This window comes from Dasypus novemcinctus, chromosome 3 (genome assembly GCF_030445035.2).
Source record: "Dasypus novemcinctus isolate mDasNov1 chromosome 3, mDasNov1.1.hap2, whole genome shotgun sequence".
Taxonomy (NCBI): Eukaryota; Metazoa; Chordata; class Mammalia; order Cingulata; family Dasypodidae; genus Dasypus; species Dasypus novemcinctus.
The window spans coordinates 120,846,895-120,869,991 of record NC_080675.1 but is presented as its reverse complement, the minus strand read 5'-3'; the positions used below and the strand labels follow the sequence as shown (position 1 = coordinate 120,869,991).

At 36.9% G+C, this 23,097-nt stretch overlaps 1 protein-coding gene across 2 annotated transcripts in view; it reads left to right on the top strand.

The window, feature by feature from the left end:
* SHC4 (SHC adaptor protein 4) overlaps positions 1–23,097 on the top strand; it is a 136,396-nt gene that overhangs the window by 94,401 nt on the left and 18,898 nt on the right. For both annotated transcript variants that reach the window (XM_058294168.1, XM_058294167.1), the window contains 3 exons: positions 3,440–3,563; positions 5,434–5,605; positions 7,550–7,610. In XM_058294168.1, coding sequence (XP_058150151.1) covers positions 3,440–3,563; positions 5,434–5,605; positions 7,550–7,610 — 357 coding nt within the window. The remainder of the gene's footprint in view (positions 1–3,439; positions 3,564–5,433; positions 5,606–7,549; positions 7,611–23,097) is intronic.

Here is a 23,097-nt window from a genome sequence, read left to right as displayed (position 1 = left end):
CAATATCACTTCTTTCATGGAGGTAGGCACCACTGTTGGGTTTTTTCCCTGCTTCTTCTTCTGAAAAAAAAAAAAAAGAAATATAATAGTACAAGGTTATCCAAAGCAAAAAAGAGAATTATGTTGGTAGCATCAATCCAGGAACAGGATAAAACCTCAAAGCAGGTATTCGTGCACAGAATCAGAAGAGTCAGAATAAGTGAAACATTTAAGAAGTGTTTTAGAAGTGATAGAAGTTGGTTGATGGGTAGGTTGGTGGGTTTGATTGATTAATTCATTACTGAGTACCCACATGCATTGACCTGGTCCTCAAAAGCTTTAAGCTCCTGTGGCAGAGGAAGGATAGGATTTGAATAAAGCACAAAGGGACTGCAAAGAACACCCAGTGCTTTCTCTTGGTGAGGACCTTGACCAAGGTCAACACAAATTGTGACAACTCTGGAACTTGAACTTGGATCTGAATCTTTTCACAGAGTTCTTCCTACCATACCTTTTTAAACATCTTTCCTCTTTCATCCCTCCCACTGGAAGTTCAATTGAACTTTTCTTCATTTTCTTCTTCTTATTGCTTGAATGCCCTGCGTCTCTCATCATTATTTCCCATCTTTATTGCTCCTAGACATCTCAGATTCTTCAGCAGAAGACTAAAAAAATTTTTTAAAATTACCTCCATTTTGGTATTATTTCTCACTTGATTTTATTTTTAATTGGATCAGGAATTTATGAGATTAAAAACAAAATTATTTAAGTGAGCCACCTTTTTTTTTTTTTTTTTTTTTAATTTTTTTATTTTTTATTGACTTTGTAATAATATTACATTAAAAATATATATGTGAGGTCCCATTCAACCCCACCCCCCCACCCCCCCTCTCCCCCCCCCCCCCAACAACACTCGTTCCCATCATCATGACACATCCATTGGATTTGGTAAGTACATCTTTGGGCACCTCTGCACCTCATATACATTGGTTCACATCATGACCCATACTCTCCTCTATTCCATCATGTAGGCCCTGTGAGGATTTACAATGTCCGGTGATTACCTCTGAAGCACCATCCAGGGCAGCTCCATGTCCCGAAGACGCCTCCACCTCTCATCTCTTCCTGCCTTTCCCCATACCCTTTGTCCATTATGTCCACTTTTCCCAATCCAATGCCACCTCTTCTATGTGGACACTGGATTGGTTGTGTCCATTGCACCTTTATGTCAAGAGGAGGCTCAGATTCCACCTGGATGCTGGATGCAATCCTCCCATTTTCAGTTGTAATCACTCTAGGCTCCATGGTGTGGTGGTTGTCCTTCACCTCCATCTTAGCTGAGTGTGGTAAGTCCAATAAATCAGATTGTAGGTGCTGGAGTCTGTTGAGAGCCACCTTTTTTTTTAACCATAATTCAATACAGCTTCTCTTGGTTCAGCTGGAGGACTTGTCTCCAACCAAGGACACTTTGCAGGTTATGAGGATCTGAGGCCTGACTAGGAAGGAGGAAATTATTTCATGAGGACCCAAGCAATCATTCATATCACCCAATAGCTATATAAGTGCCTACTGTGGGGTCTCCCTGCGGGTCTCACTTAATACAATTGAAGGCTATTTTTCCCAGCAGAATTATTGATGTGATTCAGGAAAATCGTTGTTCATTTAATAGGTATTTTTTAAACACCTTCTATGTATTGGCTACTGAGTAGGGCTACTATAGAAAAACAAAAAGGGGCAATATAAATTGTCAGTCTAAAGAGAGATCCTTTTAATATTGCGAAAAGGGCAATATAAAATGTCAGTTACTAAAGATAGTAAACTTATGCCCTTTCTTAATTGGGTTTTCAAAACTGGAATTAGCTTCTAGGTCTGTTTCACAATCCAAGGAGCTTCTTTAGAGGGATAGTCTTATAAGAAGTAGCAATCATAACTTCTTTGTAGATTCAACAACTTAATATTGTTTGTTTAGTAATACTGTCCACCAACACCACTACACATGCATTCTCACCCATATACACACAAAAACCACCCCCCCAAATTGTTCAGAGACATATATCCTTTAAATAAAAAGTCATATTAATACTGGAATGAAAATTCTTGGAGGTTCCTTGAAAAAATTATCAACACAAGGCTGAGAAACACTGTTATGGGTTTTACTAAGCACAGTTACTAGTTCTACTACAACCTACTTTTGGAGGTGCTACAAATTCTGCCAGATGTGAATGAACTGCCTTTTCCCTTAAATAAATATGTAATCATTTCCAAGACAATGCAAAGCTAAAATCATATTTTCAAGTCACAACACAGTTAAGTCATTCTCTCACTTCTCTTCGAATATCACTTTAGTAATGTGTTCCAATGTTAGTTTCAGAATTCTAAGACCCAAGAAGTCTAATTCCCCATATGCTCAATAAAGCCCATAGCCCTTTAGTCTTCCATTCTCAGAGAATAGCAATTTTTATTAATTAAATTGTATACATTAAACTGTTTTCAAGTCTTTCGTCTTCCCTCAATTTTACAGGCTATGCAAACCAATCTTATTCCTTTTTTATTCCTCATGAGACTTAGCGCCTTATCTTTATATCATCCTTAGGACTCTTTCTAAGTCATTCTTATGAAACTTCAATTTCAACTAAACTTTCATACTGCTGTAAGAAGGGCACCGTACTCTAACCAAGGCAAGAATGATGTTAAATATGGTGGGGAGATTAATTTATAGCCCTTAACATAAGCTCCTATTCTTATATAGCAGCAGCAGATTTGCTAGCCCATTTCATTTTGATAGTCTGTGAGCCACCCTTCCCAACTTATTTTTCTATTTTGTATGTAAAAACTAGCCTCTTCCTAGTAACAGCTTCTTTAAGAAAGTGTCTAATAGAATTTTTAATAGCTTCTGGTAATGACACCTTCACAAAATTTTAATTTTTATTCTTAAGTAGATGTTTAAAGACGTGGATTACCATACTTATCACTGATTTTAGTAGCAATGACCAGGTAGAGGGGCAGCTAGGGGAGTGGGATTCTAAAGCCCTTAGCCTCACCTCTCCCCAATTTTTTTCAATCCTCTATAATGTACTCTGCTAAGACAAGCCCTCCAACCCTTTCTTCCCATCAGATTACTGCCTTAAGCTTCTCCTATATTGAATTGTAGAGCTAGCACTGGACATTTGTCACATTATTACTAATGTTCTATCAACTCATAAAAATGTGGGCTCAAAATATCTGCCTTGATCAAAATTTGTGTTTTGAGATATTTGGATGTAAATCATGGATGTTTGTTCTCTTTGATTCATATGAAACATGGAGTATTCTTTATATCATTTCAGAGCTGAAGAGAATTTGTAAACCTTCTCCCTTTTATTCAGTAGCCAGTTCAGGTTCTGAAAGTATTTGGATTTTATATAGATTTCTCTTACCAAAAAATGTATTATAATATTATTTCTCACTTGTCCTCTTGCAGCCTGCCACATATTGGAATGCCACGGTGGAATGGCTCAAGATGTCATAAGTACCATAGGGCAGGCTTTTGAACTCCGGTTTAAACAGTACTTGAAAAATCCTTCTTTGAATACCTCTTGTGAAAGGTCAGCCAAGAGTTCTACAATTATTTGATTTGTTGTATTTCATTTTCTTTCTAAATTAATTTGTTGTTTATAAATTGACTAATGAAATTAGTAATTTTTCTTATGCACGAGCATTGTTTCAGTATTAAAAAGTTGTCAAATTTTCTATTTTTCTTCTGTTCAGATAAGTCTAGCTATTTTCTTTTGCTTTGTGACAAGACTAAAGGAGACACTAAAGAGTGAGATGGGATCAGCCCCAATTCCTAATGTTCTACAGAGTGATAAATGAATGAATTAGCATTATAAAATAATAAACATCTACAAATTTCTCAGGTTTATTTAAGCCCCACATCCCTTAATGTCAGTTTAAAAAATCAAGAACGAAGAGCAAAATAATAATCAAATACCTATAACAGAACTTCCTGTGAGGCTATTTTATTTTGCAATGTAAATAGATCAGCTTCAAATAAACGGGGGCAGGGTTGGAACATGATGTGACCCGAGAATCTGGTTGGTACAAAAGTCCAGCATGAAAGCTGAACCCTTTCAGGCCTGTCAGACTCCACCACATGTGGGACAGGAGCAGTAAGGCCTCTGGCTCGCAGTTCATGCCCACCTGAGAAACTAAACTTTTGGGTACTTTTGAATGCATTTTTTCCTTTTTTTTTTTTTTTTAAAGATTTATTTATTTATTTAATTCCTCCTTCCCCCAGTTATCTGTTCTCTGTGTCTATTTGCTGCGTCTTGTTTCTTTGTCCTCTTCTGTTGTCATCAGTGGCACGGGAAGTGTGGGCGGCGCCATTCCTGGGCGGGCTGCACTTTCTTTCGCGCTGGGCGGCTCTCCTTATGGGTGCACTCCTTGCGCGTGGGGCTCCCCTATGGGGGGGACACCCCTGCGTGCGAGGGCACTCCTTGCGTGCATCAGCACTGCGCATGGGCCAGCTCCACATGGGTCAAGGAGACCTGGGGTTTGAACTGCGGACCTCCCATGTGGTAGACGGACGCCCTAACCACTGGGCCAAGTCCGTTTCCCCATTTTTTCCTTATTTGTCACTTTGTTTATCAACAAACACTGGGTTTGAAGGTCTCCTTTTAAGAGGTGGTCTAGGGTAAAGGAGGGGGATTAAGCTTGGTATTGAATTTTTCCCAGGATATCTTAGTGCCATCATTTTGTTGACATGTAATGAACCCAGCAGAACTGTATGGATTGTCAGTTTAATCCGAAAAAACTTGATTTATTCTGTTTCATAAGAAACTTTTACTAATTCCAATTTGGAAGAAAAGTCTATTTGTGTCTTTTTGCCCCATTTCAATTTTTAAAACAATTGCATGTTTACATAAATCTACCCACTTGCCACATATGGTTCTAATATTTCTTTATGAATCCCATACACTCCTCCAGATTTGTGCCTACTAGATAGCTGGCCATAGCTCCCTTATTTATTTATTTATTTTTCATCTTAGTTTAACAAAACTAGATCAGGCCCTCTACCCAAAGAGCAGTATCTAAATTTTCTTTGAGCAAAACATTTCCAAAGTGGGACAGTCAAAGCATGCTGGGGATATTCAGGAAAACTTTGTGTTTTATGATTCTGTGACAAAATGCCTTACATTTAGGGAGATCATATATTTTTAACATTGTGGTGAGACTAAAGTATCACACTTGGCACTTTGTGTTGGCTTACCCCATTTTAATTGTATAAGGAAAGCTAAACAACTCAACCATCTGGTTCCTTCCATCCAGATGTTTGACATCACTTAAGCATGGCTATAAACTTAAAACATGAATGCAAAGTTTCTCGGGATAATTTGCATTGTTCTGATCCTTCTGCAACCTCCACAGCATTTGAATTCCCACCCAGCCCGTTGGGGATTCTTTTTTCTTTTACAGTGAGGAGGCGCATTTTGATGGCAATGCAGGGGAGAAAGAAGATCATGAGTATTACAATGAAATCCCAGGGAAGCAGCCACCTGCCGGTGGTATTTCGGATGTGCGGATGAAAGGTCAAGCCCCAGAGCAAATGGCTTACTGCCCCATACGGTGTGAAAAGTTGTGCTATATGGTAAGTAATGTTTATTTTGGAACCAACATTGCTATTCTATCCTTATCACTTGAGTTCTTAATGTGAGGGTTTCCAAATACTAGTTTAGAGAGTCTCATCTTCCTCAAATATGGGGCCAGAGAGTGAATCCTTATTGGAATTTGTACTTGATCATTTTCACTCTTAATCCCCCAGCCCCAGCTTAAGCACATGACTTCCCTGGAAGACTGGGGCCATCCAAGTAGTCATCCTTCTCCATCTCCAAATTTTCCCATGTATTCCTTGCTTCTTTCCCTTGGCTACTGTCTCCAAAGCTAATCTTTTCTCTTGTGTTCCTGATCCCATCCCCTCCTGCCTTTCTATGTCCTTTCTATCCATCAACTTCTGTCTCAGACGTCATTCTCTCACTGCCTACTGGTCTTTTCCCTTTTGTTTGCAAATAAACTTGGACTCCCCAAACCCAACTAAAAATGTCCCACTTCCTTCTCATCTTCCTTTAGTCTGCAAATATCTAGAAAGCATTGTCTGTATCTTCTGCTTTCACTAGCACACTACACTTCCCTTAAGCTCAGTGCCCTGAATCTGTCTACAGCATTTGATACCTGTTGACTGCCTCTTCTTTTTTGAGGACTTTTCCCTTAGCCACCAAACTATTTCTATTATATTTTGTGATTCTTATCCTGCATCTCTAGTTGGTGCTTTTCTTTAACCAACATTTTATTATGAATATTTTCAAACATACAGAAAAGTTGAAAAAATTGTATAGGGACTACACCTTTTCTCACCATCTAGGTTCTACATTTAATATCTTACTATATTTGCTTTATCACATATCTAGCCATCTATCATCCCTCTATCCATCAGTCCATATTATTTTTTATGCATCTAAAAGTAAGTTGCATTTTTTCTTTTTATATTATGTTTTTGTCATTCCCCTCCCCCACAAACCCAGCCTTAAATGTTCCCCAAGGCTCTACCTTTGGTCCTCACCTCTTCTCTGACATGCCACCTGAGGACACACTCCTCCAGCTACTCTGTATTCAGCATTTACCTAACTCTCCAGCTGTAGTGCCTCATTGTATTTCATTCCTGATTTATATCCAATTTCACCATTTTCTTCTTGACTCCAAACCAAATTTCTCATGATCTGTTCATGTTTATTAATGACATTGCCATTCTTTCACTAATCCAAACTCTTTTGTTTCTTTCACATGCTATATCCCCTGCCAGCTCACTCTTCAAAATCTATGATTCTACCATAAAAAATACCTTTTGAATTCACCCTATCTTTTTTCCATTCTGACTGCCACTTTCTAAGTTGCGATTCTCACTTGTCTAGGTGATTCTAAAAGTCTGCATCCAGTTTGTCTCCGCCCCCCTTCTGTTTCCAGTCTCTGTCTCAAATCTCATTCCCTCTAACCTTCCTGCACACTGTTGCCAGATTAATCTTTCTAAAGCATAGACACTGGCCTTCTTTTTCAAAAGCATCAGTGGATCTCCATTCCATTATCAAAGAGATTTTTTATATATAGGGATGATTAAATTAGATATTTTCCCTAAGGATGAAAGGCAGGTATCAGTTCAGTAGGGCTCCAATCTGCCAATGCAAAGTTAGAGGTTTGCTACCTGGTTAGTATTTAAACAGGCATCCTGGAAATCATACTTTCTGGGTGATACATGGATTGAATCCTGGGATGTGACCTTCCAAGCAGAGGTGGAAGCAATAATTCTCAGAAGCCTTACAATGGGAGTTTTTACAAACCCACCGCTCCAGCTCCAAAGCAAGGCACTGTGACAGGACTGTAAGGTGCCCATCCAAAATCTGGGTGTCCTTTTCTTACCTGTCAGGCACTTACATGTGAACTGCTCTGATATATTCTGCTGAGAGTATTATTAGTGCTTTTCTCTTTAAGCTTCTGAGCATGTGCTATCTTTGTAAATTTCTGCAATTTCTTGTTCATACAGCCTGGAAACTCCAAGTGCAGCAGTGTGTATGAGAACTGTTTAGAACAAAGCAGGGCAATAGGTAGGTACAACTGCTCTCCCCCATATGCCTCTCTTATTCCATTTTAGTCATATGGACACATATGGTTCTTGCTCTGACATGTGTCATGAAACAGTCAGGTGTATATGACTAAACAGTAATTCTTCAGCTGCAGGCTTCCCAAAGAAGCCCCAAAATGCCCCGTGTGTCTCTCGGAAAGCTCTTGGTTCTCCTTTGCTCTTGTATGCTCATACACTGATGGTTTTCCTTTGTGGGGTCTTTCACTACTTTGACATCATGAAAGCTCTTTCGCTGGAAAGGTGCTATCCCTGCTTAGATCTGAAAAGCATTCCCATTCAAACATCAGACAGTAAACTAACACGAAATTAGATGCCTGTCAAATCCATAAGGATTAAGAGAAAACCTTTATTCCAGCTTGACAAAGAGCTCTAAAGGATATCTGAAATGTGAGAGTCCCAATTAGAGTCTCACCCACTCTATACTTACCAGGGCATTAATTGTCCTATTACTGTATGTGATAATTGTTTTGGAGTACTTTTCCACATCACAAATGTAGAACATTAACTGTTAGATTGGAAATATATTTCCATAAAATTAAGTCATACTGCTTGCAAGTCATTTCATTCTTACAAATTGTTGGAGGTTTCTATGTCATGGGAAGGAACATTTTGCAGCTTTAGACGGGGAGGTGATGAATACTATAAATAATGCAGTGTAGAACAGAGTTGGATAATGAAATTTAAGGACTAAAATGAATAAGAACTTGCCACCTAGAAAGTAGTCACTTCCAAGGATACTTTCATATTTCTTATGGAGTTATGCCCATGTTTCCTATTAATTTGATTACTTCTTATATAGTGGGGGGAATATAGGAGGTTTTATTATTCTTGGTATAGCTGTGATTACCACCCTCTTCCACCCTGAAAAAAGAATAGGAGCAGTGAGCTAAGGCAGTATTTTAAATTCTTTAAAAATGTGGCTCCTTCTGATAGAAATGAAAAATCCATGCTATTCTTTAAAGTTATTTAAAAGTTCAAAAAATAATTTTTAATAACATGACTAAAACAAATTAAAGTAATGGTAAGTGGGAATGTTCTTTTTAGGGCTATGCTTCCTAGGAACCATAATTCCTCTCTCCTTTTTCTTACCCTAAAAAATCCCTAACTTAAGAATTTAGTAGTAACATACCACACATACCCTGTGGTATTGTAACCATTTTCTACCCGTGCTGAAGCTCACTTGGAAATATTTCCATGTGGTATATTATCTTGTTCATGTGTTCTTTAGTTTTTCAACAATTTCCTCAATGACTACTTACTAAGGACCTCTGCCAGGCACTAGGGAAAAAGACATACTGCACGTAGTGTGCAGCTTATCCAGAAAGACATACGTAAAACAAATTCTTACAAACATGTTTCAAAAGGGAAAAGTCTAAGATGTTATGGGAATGAAAAAAAGGGAAACCTACCTTAATCTAGGGTATCATAGAGGGTCTCCCTAAGGAATTAACAGCTAAACCAAGGAATGAATGGGAATTATCCAGGCACAGAGAAGAAAGTGAAACAGAGACGGAGAGAGAGACAGAGTATGAATGAGTGCTAGAACTCATAGGGCACAGGGAGCAGTTCCAAAATCATTGGTGCAAAGAGTATACAGGGAAAGGAGTGAGAGATGAACCTTGGACCTAGGACAGAGTCTTAAGAACCTCAAAAGTTTTAGCCTTCCCAAATGCCTCCCTTCTCAGCTTTTCTCCCTCCTCTCTGGTAAGCAGTCTTTGCTGCCCTGTCCTCCAGTCTTAAGTCACCTAACTTCTGAGGGGAACTCACTGGAGTCCAGGTAGGATGAAAATTCTCCATGTTCCTAGAAATATGTTAAATGTGCTAAATCATAGCACTACTATTAGAGATAAAGAGGCCTGATCTCTCTCCATCCCACTCACCCAAGAGATCTCACCTTGATTTTTACTTAATTTTTCTTTTAAGAGAAGCATGAAATACAGGATTCCCATATACTACTCCACCACCAACACCTTGCATTGTTGTGGAACACCTGTAACAATTGATGATAGCATTTTTGTCATTATACTATTAACTAAAATCCATAATTTAACTAAAGTCCATGATTTAAAGGGTTCACTGTGTACTATATCATCCTCATTTTTACTTTACATTTTTAAAGCCCAGATTTTGAAGGTATAGAATGAATGTGGAGGTGGCATTTAACATCATTCAAGAATTTTCTTTTTGCAAGCGTAGGTTTGTTAGAGAATTCAGTTTATTTTGCTCCAGTTTATCTTAGTTTTATGTCTTCTTTAAACCAGCACCAGTGTAACGCCCCATTCTTACAAGGCTTATACTTCCCCTAAGCCAGTATAAGCAGATCCAAACTCATTAACAGAACTTATTTGTTTCAAGCCTGGAGTATATTTTTCTGTAGAATTAATTTTAGCCACAATGGCTAACTCCTAGACAAGCACACCATAATCTACTTTTCTATTTAGCATGTATGGGTGCTGAAATTTGTATTTTGTAATGACAAATACAGTAATAGGAAATCCTTCTGCAGGTGTCCTGTTCTTCAGTTACACTGTAATTGCAGGATAGTCTGGGACCAAAACATAATCAGCATCCTACCTCTGTAACAGCGGTTCTGATTTAATGATTCATAACAGGGAACCTTTCAGAATCTTGTGGAGGTAAGTGATGGTGTTTATAGTTTGGAAAAAAATCCTCCAGCTGGATGCCTTCTGCCTTATAAATCAGTGAACTTCAACATTATTTTCTGAGAAGAGTGGAGGAACAGAATGCTAGGAAGCCATCTCCTCTAAACTTCAGCCACTAAAACCATGTAGGTATAAAAGGACTCAACCCCTGCTCCAGGGGCCATGGCAAGTAAGGTCCGTTCTGTTGTGGCAGGAAGGAGTTTCCAGTACAGTGGCCTCTCATCCACAGGCATCCATAAATCAGGTGTTCCTGTCTTGGGGCCTGCCTGTGTCTGCTTGAGAATATGTTTGAAAAGTATTCTGAAATTCTTGACTAATGAGCAAATTAATATCCGTTGCCAGAATAGCAAAAGTTTTTGTGGCTTTTCCCTGAGATTCATACATGAGCATTGAACGACACCTATACAAATATTTTCAATAAGCTTTGGCTCTTTCCTCTTAAGACATTTATTTATTCAAATATTGACTTAAACTTGAATCCCAGTGTATTATAAACACTGAAATAGGCTTCTGGCTGTTGAAAGAGTTAATTGTAATTATCACTAGATGTATAAAAGATCCCTATCCTTAATAGTAAATCCACTTACGGAAAAAAGTAATTAGCAAAATACCATAATGTTCCCCCAAACTTCAAGTTAAAATGGAAATGTTGATACTTTTAATGAGAAAGACATTAAAATTTCCCCAAACCCTAAGGGTTTGCACTTAAAATTTTGGGTACTTACAGTGTATACACTGTCTATATATGTATTTATTTTTAGCCACAAATCTTCTCTTAGGCAGGTTGGATAGGTTCTCAGAGTAATACTTGGCAGAAAGAACTTTTAGAATGCATAATGGCTGGCATGTGTGGTTAAGTTCTTGCCAACCACTCATTTTAGCCTAAAATGATTTAAATTTGGGTTCAGGGTAGGATATCTTTTTTTTTTCCCCTGACTTAAGGTGATATCATTGACTTAAATATAATGGTACATTTGATGAAAAGGGGTGGCACTTTTCAGGACATACTGGGCAGAGACACAGTCAGCTTTGTGAAATCATTCGTGGGATGGTAAACCTGATGTGATCACCTCATATTAATGCTCCCAGAAGGGAAGATGAGTCAGTGTCCTGTGCTGATGGTTGATTCAGGGTCTTCAGAACATGGTGACATCAACTGTGCTAGGAAACAATGAGGGGGACCTTCTGGGGAAGATGGCAGAGTAGGAAACTCCAAGACTCAGCCCTTCACCAAAACAACTATTAAACAGAGAATTGTCTGAAACAGCTATTTTGAAACTCCAGAGACCAGAAGAACACTACTGTACAGCACACAGGAAAGAGCATCATGAAGAGATTGAGAAATTACAGTAAAGACTTGTAAATTGCTCTCTCTGCATGGGGGCTTCTGGCATCTATTACCCACTATTGCAGTTGGATGCCATGCAGTCCAGCCCCTGACTAGCTTGCTGGTGACAGAGAGGGACATAAAAATCCTCTTCCCCAAGAACAGGGGTGGTCATGGCCAATCACAGATCATGACTTTTGATTAGCAAATTCAGATGATTGGGTGCTGGCTCTGAGGGCAGCTATTGTTTCAGTCCACCCTGGACAAAGGTGGTGGCAGCCATTGTTTCAACCCTTCTGAGATAGGGGCAGATATGGTAGAGATTTAAAACTCCTCAGGGCTGCTGGAACACTTAGCTGAAGGACTTCATTCACTGGGCAGACCAGGAAAACTCAGCTATGGGGAGCCATTGGAGAGGATTTTGGCGCCGTTCCTGATCCCCTCCCCAGGACACTTCGGATCCAGTCTGCATCCTCTTCATAGGTCCCTAGCACTGTTTCGTCTGGGAAAGACTGAGTTCGGAAAGTCCTCTATGGGGTGACCCTTCTCCCAGAATTTGTCCTCCAGGCAAAAGCAGCTTGAGAAAATGAAGGGAGTGTAAAAATTATAGAGGCAGACAGTCAGGGACAAAGGCCTACCAGCTTCAAATATCTAGGAGAAGGATATCTATCTCCTAGAAAACAGGGGGGGAAACCAAACTCATATAAACAGGAGAACTCCAAAACAACTAACAAGCAAAAGCCCAGGACAACACAGAGTCCCAGAAAACAGAGAAAACCTTGCACACTGCATTCTCCTTGGGCAGGCCTTCCTGATAGGAGGACTGAAGCTCAAGAAAATCTCTGTCTTATCACCAGCTGGTTATAAAACCAAGAAAGACATCCCAGGTTGTAAATCCCAGAGTTAAGATTTAAAAATACTAAAATGTACACTGTACAACAAAAGAGTACAAGACAGAGTCCCAGTAACATGGCATCAGAGTAAGCAGGCAGGGCTCAACTCTCACAAAAACAATGGAGAAAGAACCAAAGCTGTCCGAGGGTTCTGCTTTTGGGGTCAGCAGACCAGGACAGTGCCGCACAATTCCCAGGTGGATGAGGGACAGAGGTGAAGAACCCAAAACAACAAATGTGAATTTCTAACCCCCACCCTAAAGACATTCAGCCAGGATAAAACCCCTGGTTCCCTGCAGCTGACTGAGAGGGGAACAAATGTCTTCTTCCCTTTCAGCTGTTAAAAGGGAAAAGGATGGGGAAATCAGAAGGCTTCTTTTCAGTGAATTTGGCCAGCAGAGCCTGATTTGACTCTTGGTTTTGGCAAGATCAGAAAGACTGGAGGCAGAGATTGAAAGAAACACCTCCATGGAAAGGCTCCCCAATGAGCACCATCTGCTGGCCAGCCAGGAAATTGCAAGGAGAAAAACTGCTGTTAGGTTTCTCTTCAGCCCCACCCCTGGGAGAAAATCATTAGTAAGTCCCTGGCCCAACTTTGATGACTTAAGTTGGGCAATTTTAAAAACTTATAATAAGTTGAACTAAAAATCAAAGAAAAGCTGTGGAAAAAAAGCAAACAAACAACAAACACTAGACAACAGAGAGGAATTGGCCATCAGTGTAAATTTACCAACATATTCAGATACCCAGACATCAGCAAAAAATTACAAGCTATACTAGTAAACAGGAAGAGATGGCCCTGCCAAAGGAACAAACCAAATATTCTGATGAGACACAAGGTTTAAGACAACTAATAATGGTAGTCACCCAAATTTCTTAAATAAATTCAAAGAATCAAAGATAAATATGAATAAAGAGATAAAGAAGATGCTGGCTGAGCATAAACACCAATTTGAAAGCCTACGGAGAACAGTACAAGAGTTTGTGGGAATGAAGGACACAATGGATGAGATTTAAAATACATTAGAAGCACTTACATTAGAAGTAAGTGCAGATTTGAATTGCTTAAAGACAAATTTTGAGGACAGAAAATCTAAACTGGAAAACACAGTAGAACAGAAAGAGAAAAGAATGGAAAAAATGTAAGAGGGTCTCAGGGAATTGAATGACAAAGGGAAATGCACAAACATTGCATTACCTGTGTCCCAGAAGGAGAAGACAGTGGAGGGGAACAGAAAGAATATTTGAGGAAATAATGACCAAAAACTTCCCAAACTTTCTGAAAGACAAAAATATCAATATCCAGGAAGGACAACACACCCTAAACAAAATAAATATGAATAGATCTTCTCTGAGACACCTACTATTCAGAATAACAAATATCAGAGATAAAGAGAGTATTCTGAAAATAGCAAGAGAAAAACAAAGCATCACATACACGGGAACCTCAATAAGATTGAGTGCTGATCTCTCCTCAGAAACCATGGAGGCAAGAAGAAAGTGGGATGATGTATTTAAGGTACTGAAAGAGGAAAACTATCAGCCAAGAATTCTGTATCTGGAAAAACTGTCCTTCAAAATTGAAAGTGAGTTTAAGGTCTTCATAGACCAACAAAAACTGAGAAAATATGTTTCCAGAAGAATTACAAAAGACACCAAAGGGAGTGCTTCAGCCTGAAAGGAAAAACCAGGGCAAAGACTTGGAGAAGAGTATAGAGAGTATAGAAATGAAGGTTATTAGGAAAGGTAAATTAAATGGTAAAAAGACAGATACTAGTAAGATACAACAATGGAAAGCCAGAGGACAAAATGGAAGAAGTAGGTAATGCCTTTACTGTAGTAACATTGAATGTTAATGGCTTGAATGCCCTGATGAAAAGACATAGACTGATAGAATGGATAAAAAATATGAGCCATCTATACACTGTCTACAAGAGACTCACCTCAGATGTAAGGATACAACCAGGTTGAAAGTGAAAGTTTGGGAAAAGATATCCATCGAAATAGTAATCAATAAAAGTCCTGGAGTAGTGATACCAATATCAGAAGAAATAGATTTTAAATGCAAAACTGTTGTAAGGGAAGAAGAAGGCCACTATATATTAATAATAGGGGCAATTCACCAAGAAGAAATACCTATAATAAAGATTTATGCACCTAACCTGCATGCCTCAAGATACCTGAGGTATACACTGGCAAAATTGAAGAGATAAATAGATGTATTTTACAATATTAGTTGGAGATTTCAATACACCACTGTCAGTATTGGATAGAATATCTGAACAGAGGATAAATAAGGACACAGAGATCTTGAATAATAGGATAAATGAACTAGACCTAACAGACATCTACAGAACATTACACCCCAAAATAGCAGGATATACATTCCTTTCAAGCACTCATGGATCCTTCTCCAGGACAGACCATATCTTGGGTCACAAGTCAGGTCTCAATAAACTTAAAAAGATTGAAATTATACAAAACACTTTCTCTGATCATAACAGAACATAGTTGGAAATCAATAATGGATGGAAAGAGGGAAAATATATAAATACATGGATATTAAACAACAAACTCTTAATCAGTGTGAAAGAAGAAATTGCAAGAGAATTCAGTAAATATCTTGAGACAAATGAAAATGGGAACACAATATATCAAAACCTATGGGACACCACAAAGGCAGTGCTGAGGGAAATATGTAGTCCTCTATGCTTAGATTAAAAAGAACAAAGAACTAAAATTGAAGATGTAACTGCACACCTGAATGAACTAGAAAAAGAACAGCAAACTAATCCTAAACCAAACAAAAGGAGAGAAATAGTAAAAATCAGAACAGAAATAAATGAAATTGAGAACAAAAAACAATAATGAGAATCAACAAAACCAAAGGTTTCTCATTCAAGAAGATCAATAAAATCAACAAACCCTTAGCTAGTCTAACCAAGAAAAAAAGAGAGAAGACACAAATAAAATCAGGAATAAGAGGAGGTACATTGCCACTGGCTCCATAGTAATGAGAGATCATAAGAAGATACTTTAAACAACTTTGTGCCAAAAACTACACAATGTAGAAAAGTTGGACAAGTTCCTAGAAACACATGGACAAACTACACTGACCCTAGAAGAAATAGAATACCTCAACAAACCAATCACAAGAGATCGAAACAGTCATCAAAAACTTCCCAAAGATGAAAAGGCCAGGACTAGATGGCTTCACAGGTGAAATCCAACAATCATTCAAAGATGATCTAATATCAATCTTGCTCAAGCTCTTCCAAAAAATAGAACAGGAAAGAATGCTATCAAACTTATTCTATGAGGCCAAAATCTCCCTAATACCAAAACCAGATAAAGATACATGAAAAAAGAAAATTACAGACCAGTATCTGTAATGAACATAGATTTAAAAATCCTCAGCAAAATATTGCAAACTGAATCCAAAGATAATTAAAAGAATTATACCCTACAATCAAGTGGGTTTTATCCCAGGCATGCAAGAGTGATTCAAAACAAGAAAATCAATTATTCTAAAAAGCCACATTAATAAATTGAAGAAGAAAAATCACATCATGCTCTCAATTGATGCAAAAAAGGCATTTGAAAATACAACATCCTTTCTTGATAAAAACACTACAATAGACACTAGGAATAGAAATGAATTTTCTCAAAATGGTAAAGTGCATATATGATAAACCTACAGCTAGCATTGTACTCAAGAGTAAAAGAATGAAAGCTCTCCCATGAGGTCAGGAACAAGACAAGTATACCCACTGTCACCTCTGCAATTCAATATTCTGCTGGAAGTTTGCGCTAGAGCATTAGACTACATAAAGAAATAAAAGACACCCAAATAGGAAAGAAAGAAGTAAAGCTTTCACTGTTTGCTGATGATATGACCCTCTATCTAGAAAATCCTGAAAAATTCACAACAAAGCTAGTAGAATTAACAGATGAGTTCAGCAAAGTGGTGGGATACAAAATTAATACACAAAAATCAGTAGCATTTCTACACACTACTGGAGTGTCATCTGAAGAGGAAATCAGAAAATAATTCCACTTATAATAGCAACTAAAACAATCAAATATTTAGAAATAACTTTAATCAAGGATATAAAGGACCTGTATTGAGAAAACTACAAAACATTGGTAAAATAAGCCAAAGAAGACTTATATTCTATGTTCATGGACTGGAAGACTGAATATTTTTAAGACATCAATTCTGCTCAAACTGATCTACAGATTCAATGCAACACCAATAAAAATCCCAACAGCATTTTTTACACAAATGATAAAGCCAATTATCAAATTTATTTGAAGGGTAAAGAGCCCCAAATAGCCAAAAATGTTTAAAAAAGAATAACAAAGTTGGAGAACTCTCACTTCCTGATGTTAAGCATGTTACTTAGCTACAGTAGTAAGACCAGCATGGTACTGGCATAAAGACAGAGATATTGATGAATGAAAGCAAATCAAGAACTCAGAAATAGACCTTCATATCTACAGGTCAAGTGATTTTTGACGAGGCTATCAAGTCCTCCCAGCTGGGCCAGAACAGTCTATTCAACAAATGGTGCTAGGAGAACTGAATATCCATATCCAAAAGAAAGAAAGAGGACCCTATATTGCACCTTATACAAAAATTAACTCATAATGGATCAAAGACCTAAATATAAAAGGGACAACCATAAAACTCCTGGAAGAAAATATAGTAAAATATCATCAGGATCTTGTAGTAGGTGGTAGTTTCTTAAAATCTTATATCCAAGGCATGAGCAACAAAAGAAAAAATAGATAAATGAATCCTCAAAATGTTTTGCACCCCAAAGGACTTGTCAAAGATATAAAAAGGCAGCTGACTCAATGGGAGAAAATATTTGGAAATTACATATCTGAAAAGGGTTTAATATCCATGATACATAAAGGGATACTACAACTCAACAATAAAAAGACAAATGGTCCAATTAAAAAGTAGTCAAAAGAGTTGAATAGACATTTGTCCAAAATAGAAATACGAATGGCAAAAAAACACATGAAAAAATGTTCAACAGTATTAGCAATTAGGGAAATGCAAATCAGAACTACAATAAGATATCATCTCACACCTATTAGAATCGCTACTATTAAAAAGTAAAAAAAAAGAACTACGTGTTGGAGAGAATGAGGAGAAATGGGAACACTTATTCACTCTTGGTGGGAATATAAAATGATACAGCCACTGTGGAGAACTGTTTGGCAGTTCCTAAGGAAGTTGAATAGAGACTTGCCATATGACCTGGTAATACTACTTCTAGGTATATACCCAGAAGAACTGAGAGCAGTTGACACAAACAGACATCTGCACACAAATATTCATAGCACTGATATTCATGATTGCCAAAAGATGGAAACAGCCTAGGTGTCCATCAACCAATGAATGAATAAACAAATTATGGTGTATACACATGATGGAATATTATGCAGAGTTAAGAAGAAATGAAGTAGTGCAGCATATGACAACATGGATGAACCTGTAGGGCATTATGTTGAAAAGCCAGACACAAAAGTACAAATACTGTATGAGTGTGCTATTATGAACTAAATATATTGTGAAAACTCATGGAATTAATAATTAAAATATAGGTCACTAGATATAGAATGAGGGTAGAGAATGAAAAACTGACAATTAATACATGCAGAATTAGTAAAAAAGTTGTTTGTAAATCTTTGGAAATGAATAGAAAAGGTGAAAGCACATCATAATGTTTGTAATGAGTAACATGTTATATGGGTATTATAGTAATTGAAAGGGAACATCTAAAGACATGATATTAATAGACAGAAAACTAAAAAATGTAACACGGGACTGTACAATGTAGTGAAACTTCATACAAAATATGAATATGGGTGATAGTTCATATATGATTGTGTTTAAAAATATAAATACAAATAAACTAGAGAGACAGAAATAGAATAGTGGCAATGTACAGCAAGGGAAGCACAGAGAGATTGAGAGGTGATGAGTTTTTTTGTTTGTTTAATATTATTGGAATGATAGAAATGCTCTAATAATGATTGAAGTGATGAATGCACACTATGTGATTATACCAAATACCATGGATTTTACACTTTGAACAAATTGTATGCTTTATTAATATGTTTCAAAAAATTGAAATTTGCTATAAAAAGATTTAAAACTCTTTAAAAAAAAGAACTAAGAAGAAAGAAAAACTGAAGGAGTCACTGAAACATCCATATTGCCTCAGAACCCTTCATGATGAGGAGCTACTTTCAAACCTGAACCAAAAAACAAACAAACACAAACAAACAAGAAAAACTCCTTTTTACATTCTTCTGGACTTTTTGTGTGTGAGATTGTCCTGTAGTAAAGTTTAATAATGGTCTGTAAAAAAAAAAAAAAAAAAAAAGAGTATAAACCAAAGAAACAGGAAATTATGGTCCATCCAAAGGAAGAAAATAAAAATACATAAAACATCAACGAAGAAGGTGAGAATGTGGACGTACCAAGCAAAACCTTTTAAAAATGATCTAAAAATGCTCAAGGAGATGAAGGAAATTAAAGGGTACTAGGAAATCAATGAGTGAACAATATGAGAGTCTAAGTAAAGAGAAAGAAATTTTGAAAAAGAACCAAACAGACCTAGTGGAATTGAAGAACACAATAACTGAAATGAAAAATGCCCAGGAAGGTTTCAAGAAAAGATTGGAGCTGGCAGAAGAAAGAATAAGTGAATTCAAAGTGGTATTTGAAATGAGTTAGGCTGTGGAGCAGAAGGAGAAAGAAATATTAAAAGTGAAAATAGCCTAAGACAGCTATGGAAACCATCGACTGACAAATATACACATTATGGGAGTACCAGAAGGAGAAGAAACAGAGAAAGTAGCACAAGGACCAGTCAAAGAAATAATGACAGAGAATTTTCCAACCTTAGCAAAAGATGTGAATATGCACATCCAAGAAGCTCAGAGAACACCAAACAGGATAAAAATGTAGAATAATACACTCCATCATATATTGATTACACTATCAAATGCAAAAGACAAGGAGAAATTCTGAAAACTGCAAGAGAGAACCAGGTATGTTATTTACAAGAAGTAATATTAGAACTGAGTGCCAGTTTTTCATCAGAAACCATGGAGGCAAGAAGGCAGTGGGTTAAAATACTTAAAGTGCTGAAGGAAAACAACAGCCAGTCAAGAATCTTATATCTGGCAAGATTCTCTTTCAAAAATGAGGGAAAGATAAAGACATTCTCAGATAAGTAAAAGCTGAGGGTCATCACCACTAGACCTGCCCTACAAGTAATGCTAAAGGGAGTTCTTCAGACTGGACGTAAAGTACAGTAGCCAGTGGTTCAAAGCAACATAAAGAAATAAAGACTTGTGATATTTATTTGGTGTTTGGATCTATGTACCCCAGAAAAAAACTGTTAAATATAGCCATTTGGATAATAATAAATGCTAGTATTATTGTAGTATATTGTTTGGTATATAATTCCACTTTTTACTTATTACTGGTGCTAAAATGCAAGTGCATAAAAAGTGATGATAAATCTTACTTTTTTATCATTAATGTCATACAATGTCAAAGATATAAATGGTAACAAGTACCAAAAATAGTGGGGAGACAGAATGGCATAGGAAAAGTATATGTGCGTACTATTGAAGTTAAACTGGCATCAAACCAAATATGATTTTATATATTTAGGATGGTAAATTTTAACTCTATGGTAATCATGAAGAAAATAGATTGAAAATATATTCATATAGAAATAAGAAGGCTTTCAATATAGTATAACACAAAAAAGCAAATAAATATAAATGTAGGCTTTAACAGAAGTGAGGGACAAAAGAGGCATAAAACTTACAAGTCTAACTAGCAAAATGACAGAATAAAGTCTCATATTATCAGTACAGACTTTAAATGTAAATGGATTAAACTCTCTAGTCAGTAGACTAGATAAAAAGCATGACCCACATATATGCTGTTTGCAAGAGACTCACCTTAAATTCAATGATATAAGTAGGTTGATAGAGAAAATATGGAGGAAAATATACCATGCAAGTAATAATAAAAAATGAGCTGAGGTGGCTATACTAATATCAGATAAAATAGACTTTAAGTAAAAGCCAGTTATAATGTACAAAGATTGTCATTATATACTGATAAAGGGGAAAATTCAATAGGAAGATGTAGTAATTATAAATATTTATGCACCTTACAGGAGAATCCCAAAATGTATGAAGTAATTACTTAGAGACTTGAAGGGAAAAGTTAATGGTTCTATATTAATAGTAGGAGACTTTAACATGCTACTCTCAATAATGGATAGAACATCTAGTCAGAAGATCAATAAGGAAGTCCAAGACTTGAATGATGCTCTTAAACCAACTAGACCTAACAGGGATATATAACACACTTCACCCAACAAAAACAGAATGCACTTTAATCTCAAGTACAAATGGACCATTCTCCAGGATAGACAATATAATGGGTCACAGAACAAGTATAAAAAATTTCAAAAATATTAAAATCATCTGATGTGTATTCTCCAAACATAACAGAATTAACCTAGAAATCAATAACAGAGGGAGACAAGGAGAATTCACAAATATGTGTAAATCAATCAACATACTCTTAAACAACCAGTGGGTTAAAGAGGAAGCAGAAGTGAATTAGGAGATATCTTGAGGCGAATAAAAAAGAAAATACAACATATGAAAACTTATGGGATACAGTGAACAAAGTGCTGAAAGAGAAATTTATAGCTCTATATGCTTACATTAAAAAAGAATGACTTCAAATCAGAGACCTAAGCTCAAAAAATTGGAAAAAGTAGAAAAAGAAGGGCAAATTAAATCCAATGTAAGCAGAAGGAAGGATATGACAAATCAGAGCAGAAATAAATGAAGTAGAAAAAAACAGCAACAATAGAATCAACAAAACCAAAAGTTGTTCTTTGAAAAGATCATTAAAATTACAAAACTGTCACTAAACTAACAGAAAAAAGAGAGAGGATACAAATAACAAAAACCAGAAATGAAAAGGGAGCCATTACTACTGACCCCACTGAAATAAACAGGACTATAAGAGAATTCTATAAACTGTGTGCCAATAAATTAGATAACCTAGATGAAAGGGACAAATTCTTAGAAACTAACAAATTGCCTACATTGACTAAAGAAGAAATAGAAGATCTCAACAAACCAATTGCTAGTAAAGAGATTGAATCAGTGATCAAAATACTCCTAATAAAATCCCAGGACCAGATGGCTTCACAAGGGAATTCTACCAAATATTCCAAGAAGACAACTCCAATTCTGCTCAAACTCTTCCAAAAAAATTGAAGAGGAGAGAACATTCCCTAATTCATCTATGAGGCCAACATCACCCTCATACCAAAACCAGATAAAGATACCACAAGAAAAGAAAACTACAGAACAATATCTCTTATGATTATAGTTGCAAAAATCCTCAACAAATTCCTAGCAAACTGAATCCAACAGCATCTTAAAAGAATAATACACCATGATCAACTGAGATTTATCCCTGGTTGCAAGGTTGGTTCAACATAAGAAAATAAATTAATGTAATATACATTAACAAATGAAGGGGGGAAAAACACATGCTCATCCCAGTTGATGTAGAAAGGACATTTGAGAAAATGCAGCAACCTTTCTTGATAAAATACTTAGAACATAGGAGTAGAAGGAAAGTTCCTCAATATAATAAAAGGCATATATGGAGAGCCCACAGCTAACATCCTGATTAATAGTGAAAGACTGAAAGCTTTCCTTCTTAGATCAGGAACATGACAAGGATGTCCACTGTTACCTCTGTTTATCAACATTGTACTGGAAGTTGTTGCAAGAGCAGTTAGGCAAGAAAAATTAAATAAAAGGTATCCAAATTGAAAACAAAGAAGCAAAACTTTCTCTATTTGCAGATGATAAGATCCTATATACAGAAAATCCTAAAAGCCCCACAACAAAACTTCTAAGTCAATAAATGAATTCAGCAAAGTGGCAGGATACAAGATCAACACCTTAAATCAGTAGTATTTTTATAAATAGGCAATGAACAAGCAGAACAAGAAATCAAGAAAAACATTCCATTCACAACATCAACTAAAAGAATCAAATATCTAGGAATAGGGAAGTGGATGTGGCTCAAGCAATTGGGCTCCCATCTACCATATGGGAGGCTCCAGTTTAATTCCCAGGGCCTCCTGGTGAAGGCAAGCTGGCCCATACCACGGAGAGCTGGCATCCAATGCTGCAGAGAGCTGGTGCAGCAAGGTGATGCAACAAAAAAAGGAGACACAGAGAAGAGAGAAGCAGCAGATCAGGGAGATGAGGTGGCTCGGGCAATTGAGTGCCTCTCTCCCACATCAGAGGTCCCAGAATCAGTTCCTGGTGCCCCCTAAAGAGAAAGATGAGAAGAAAAAAGACAGGGAGACAAGGAAGAACACACAGCGAATGGACACAGAGAGCAGACAGCGAGCACAAACAACAAGGGGAGGGGGGAGGAAAATATCTAGGAATAAAACTAACCAAGGATGTAAAGAA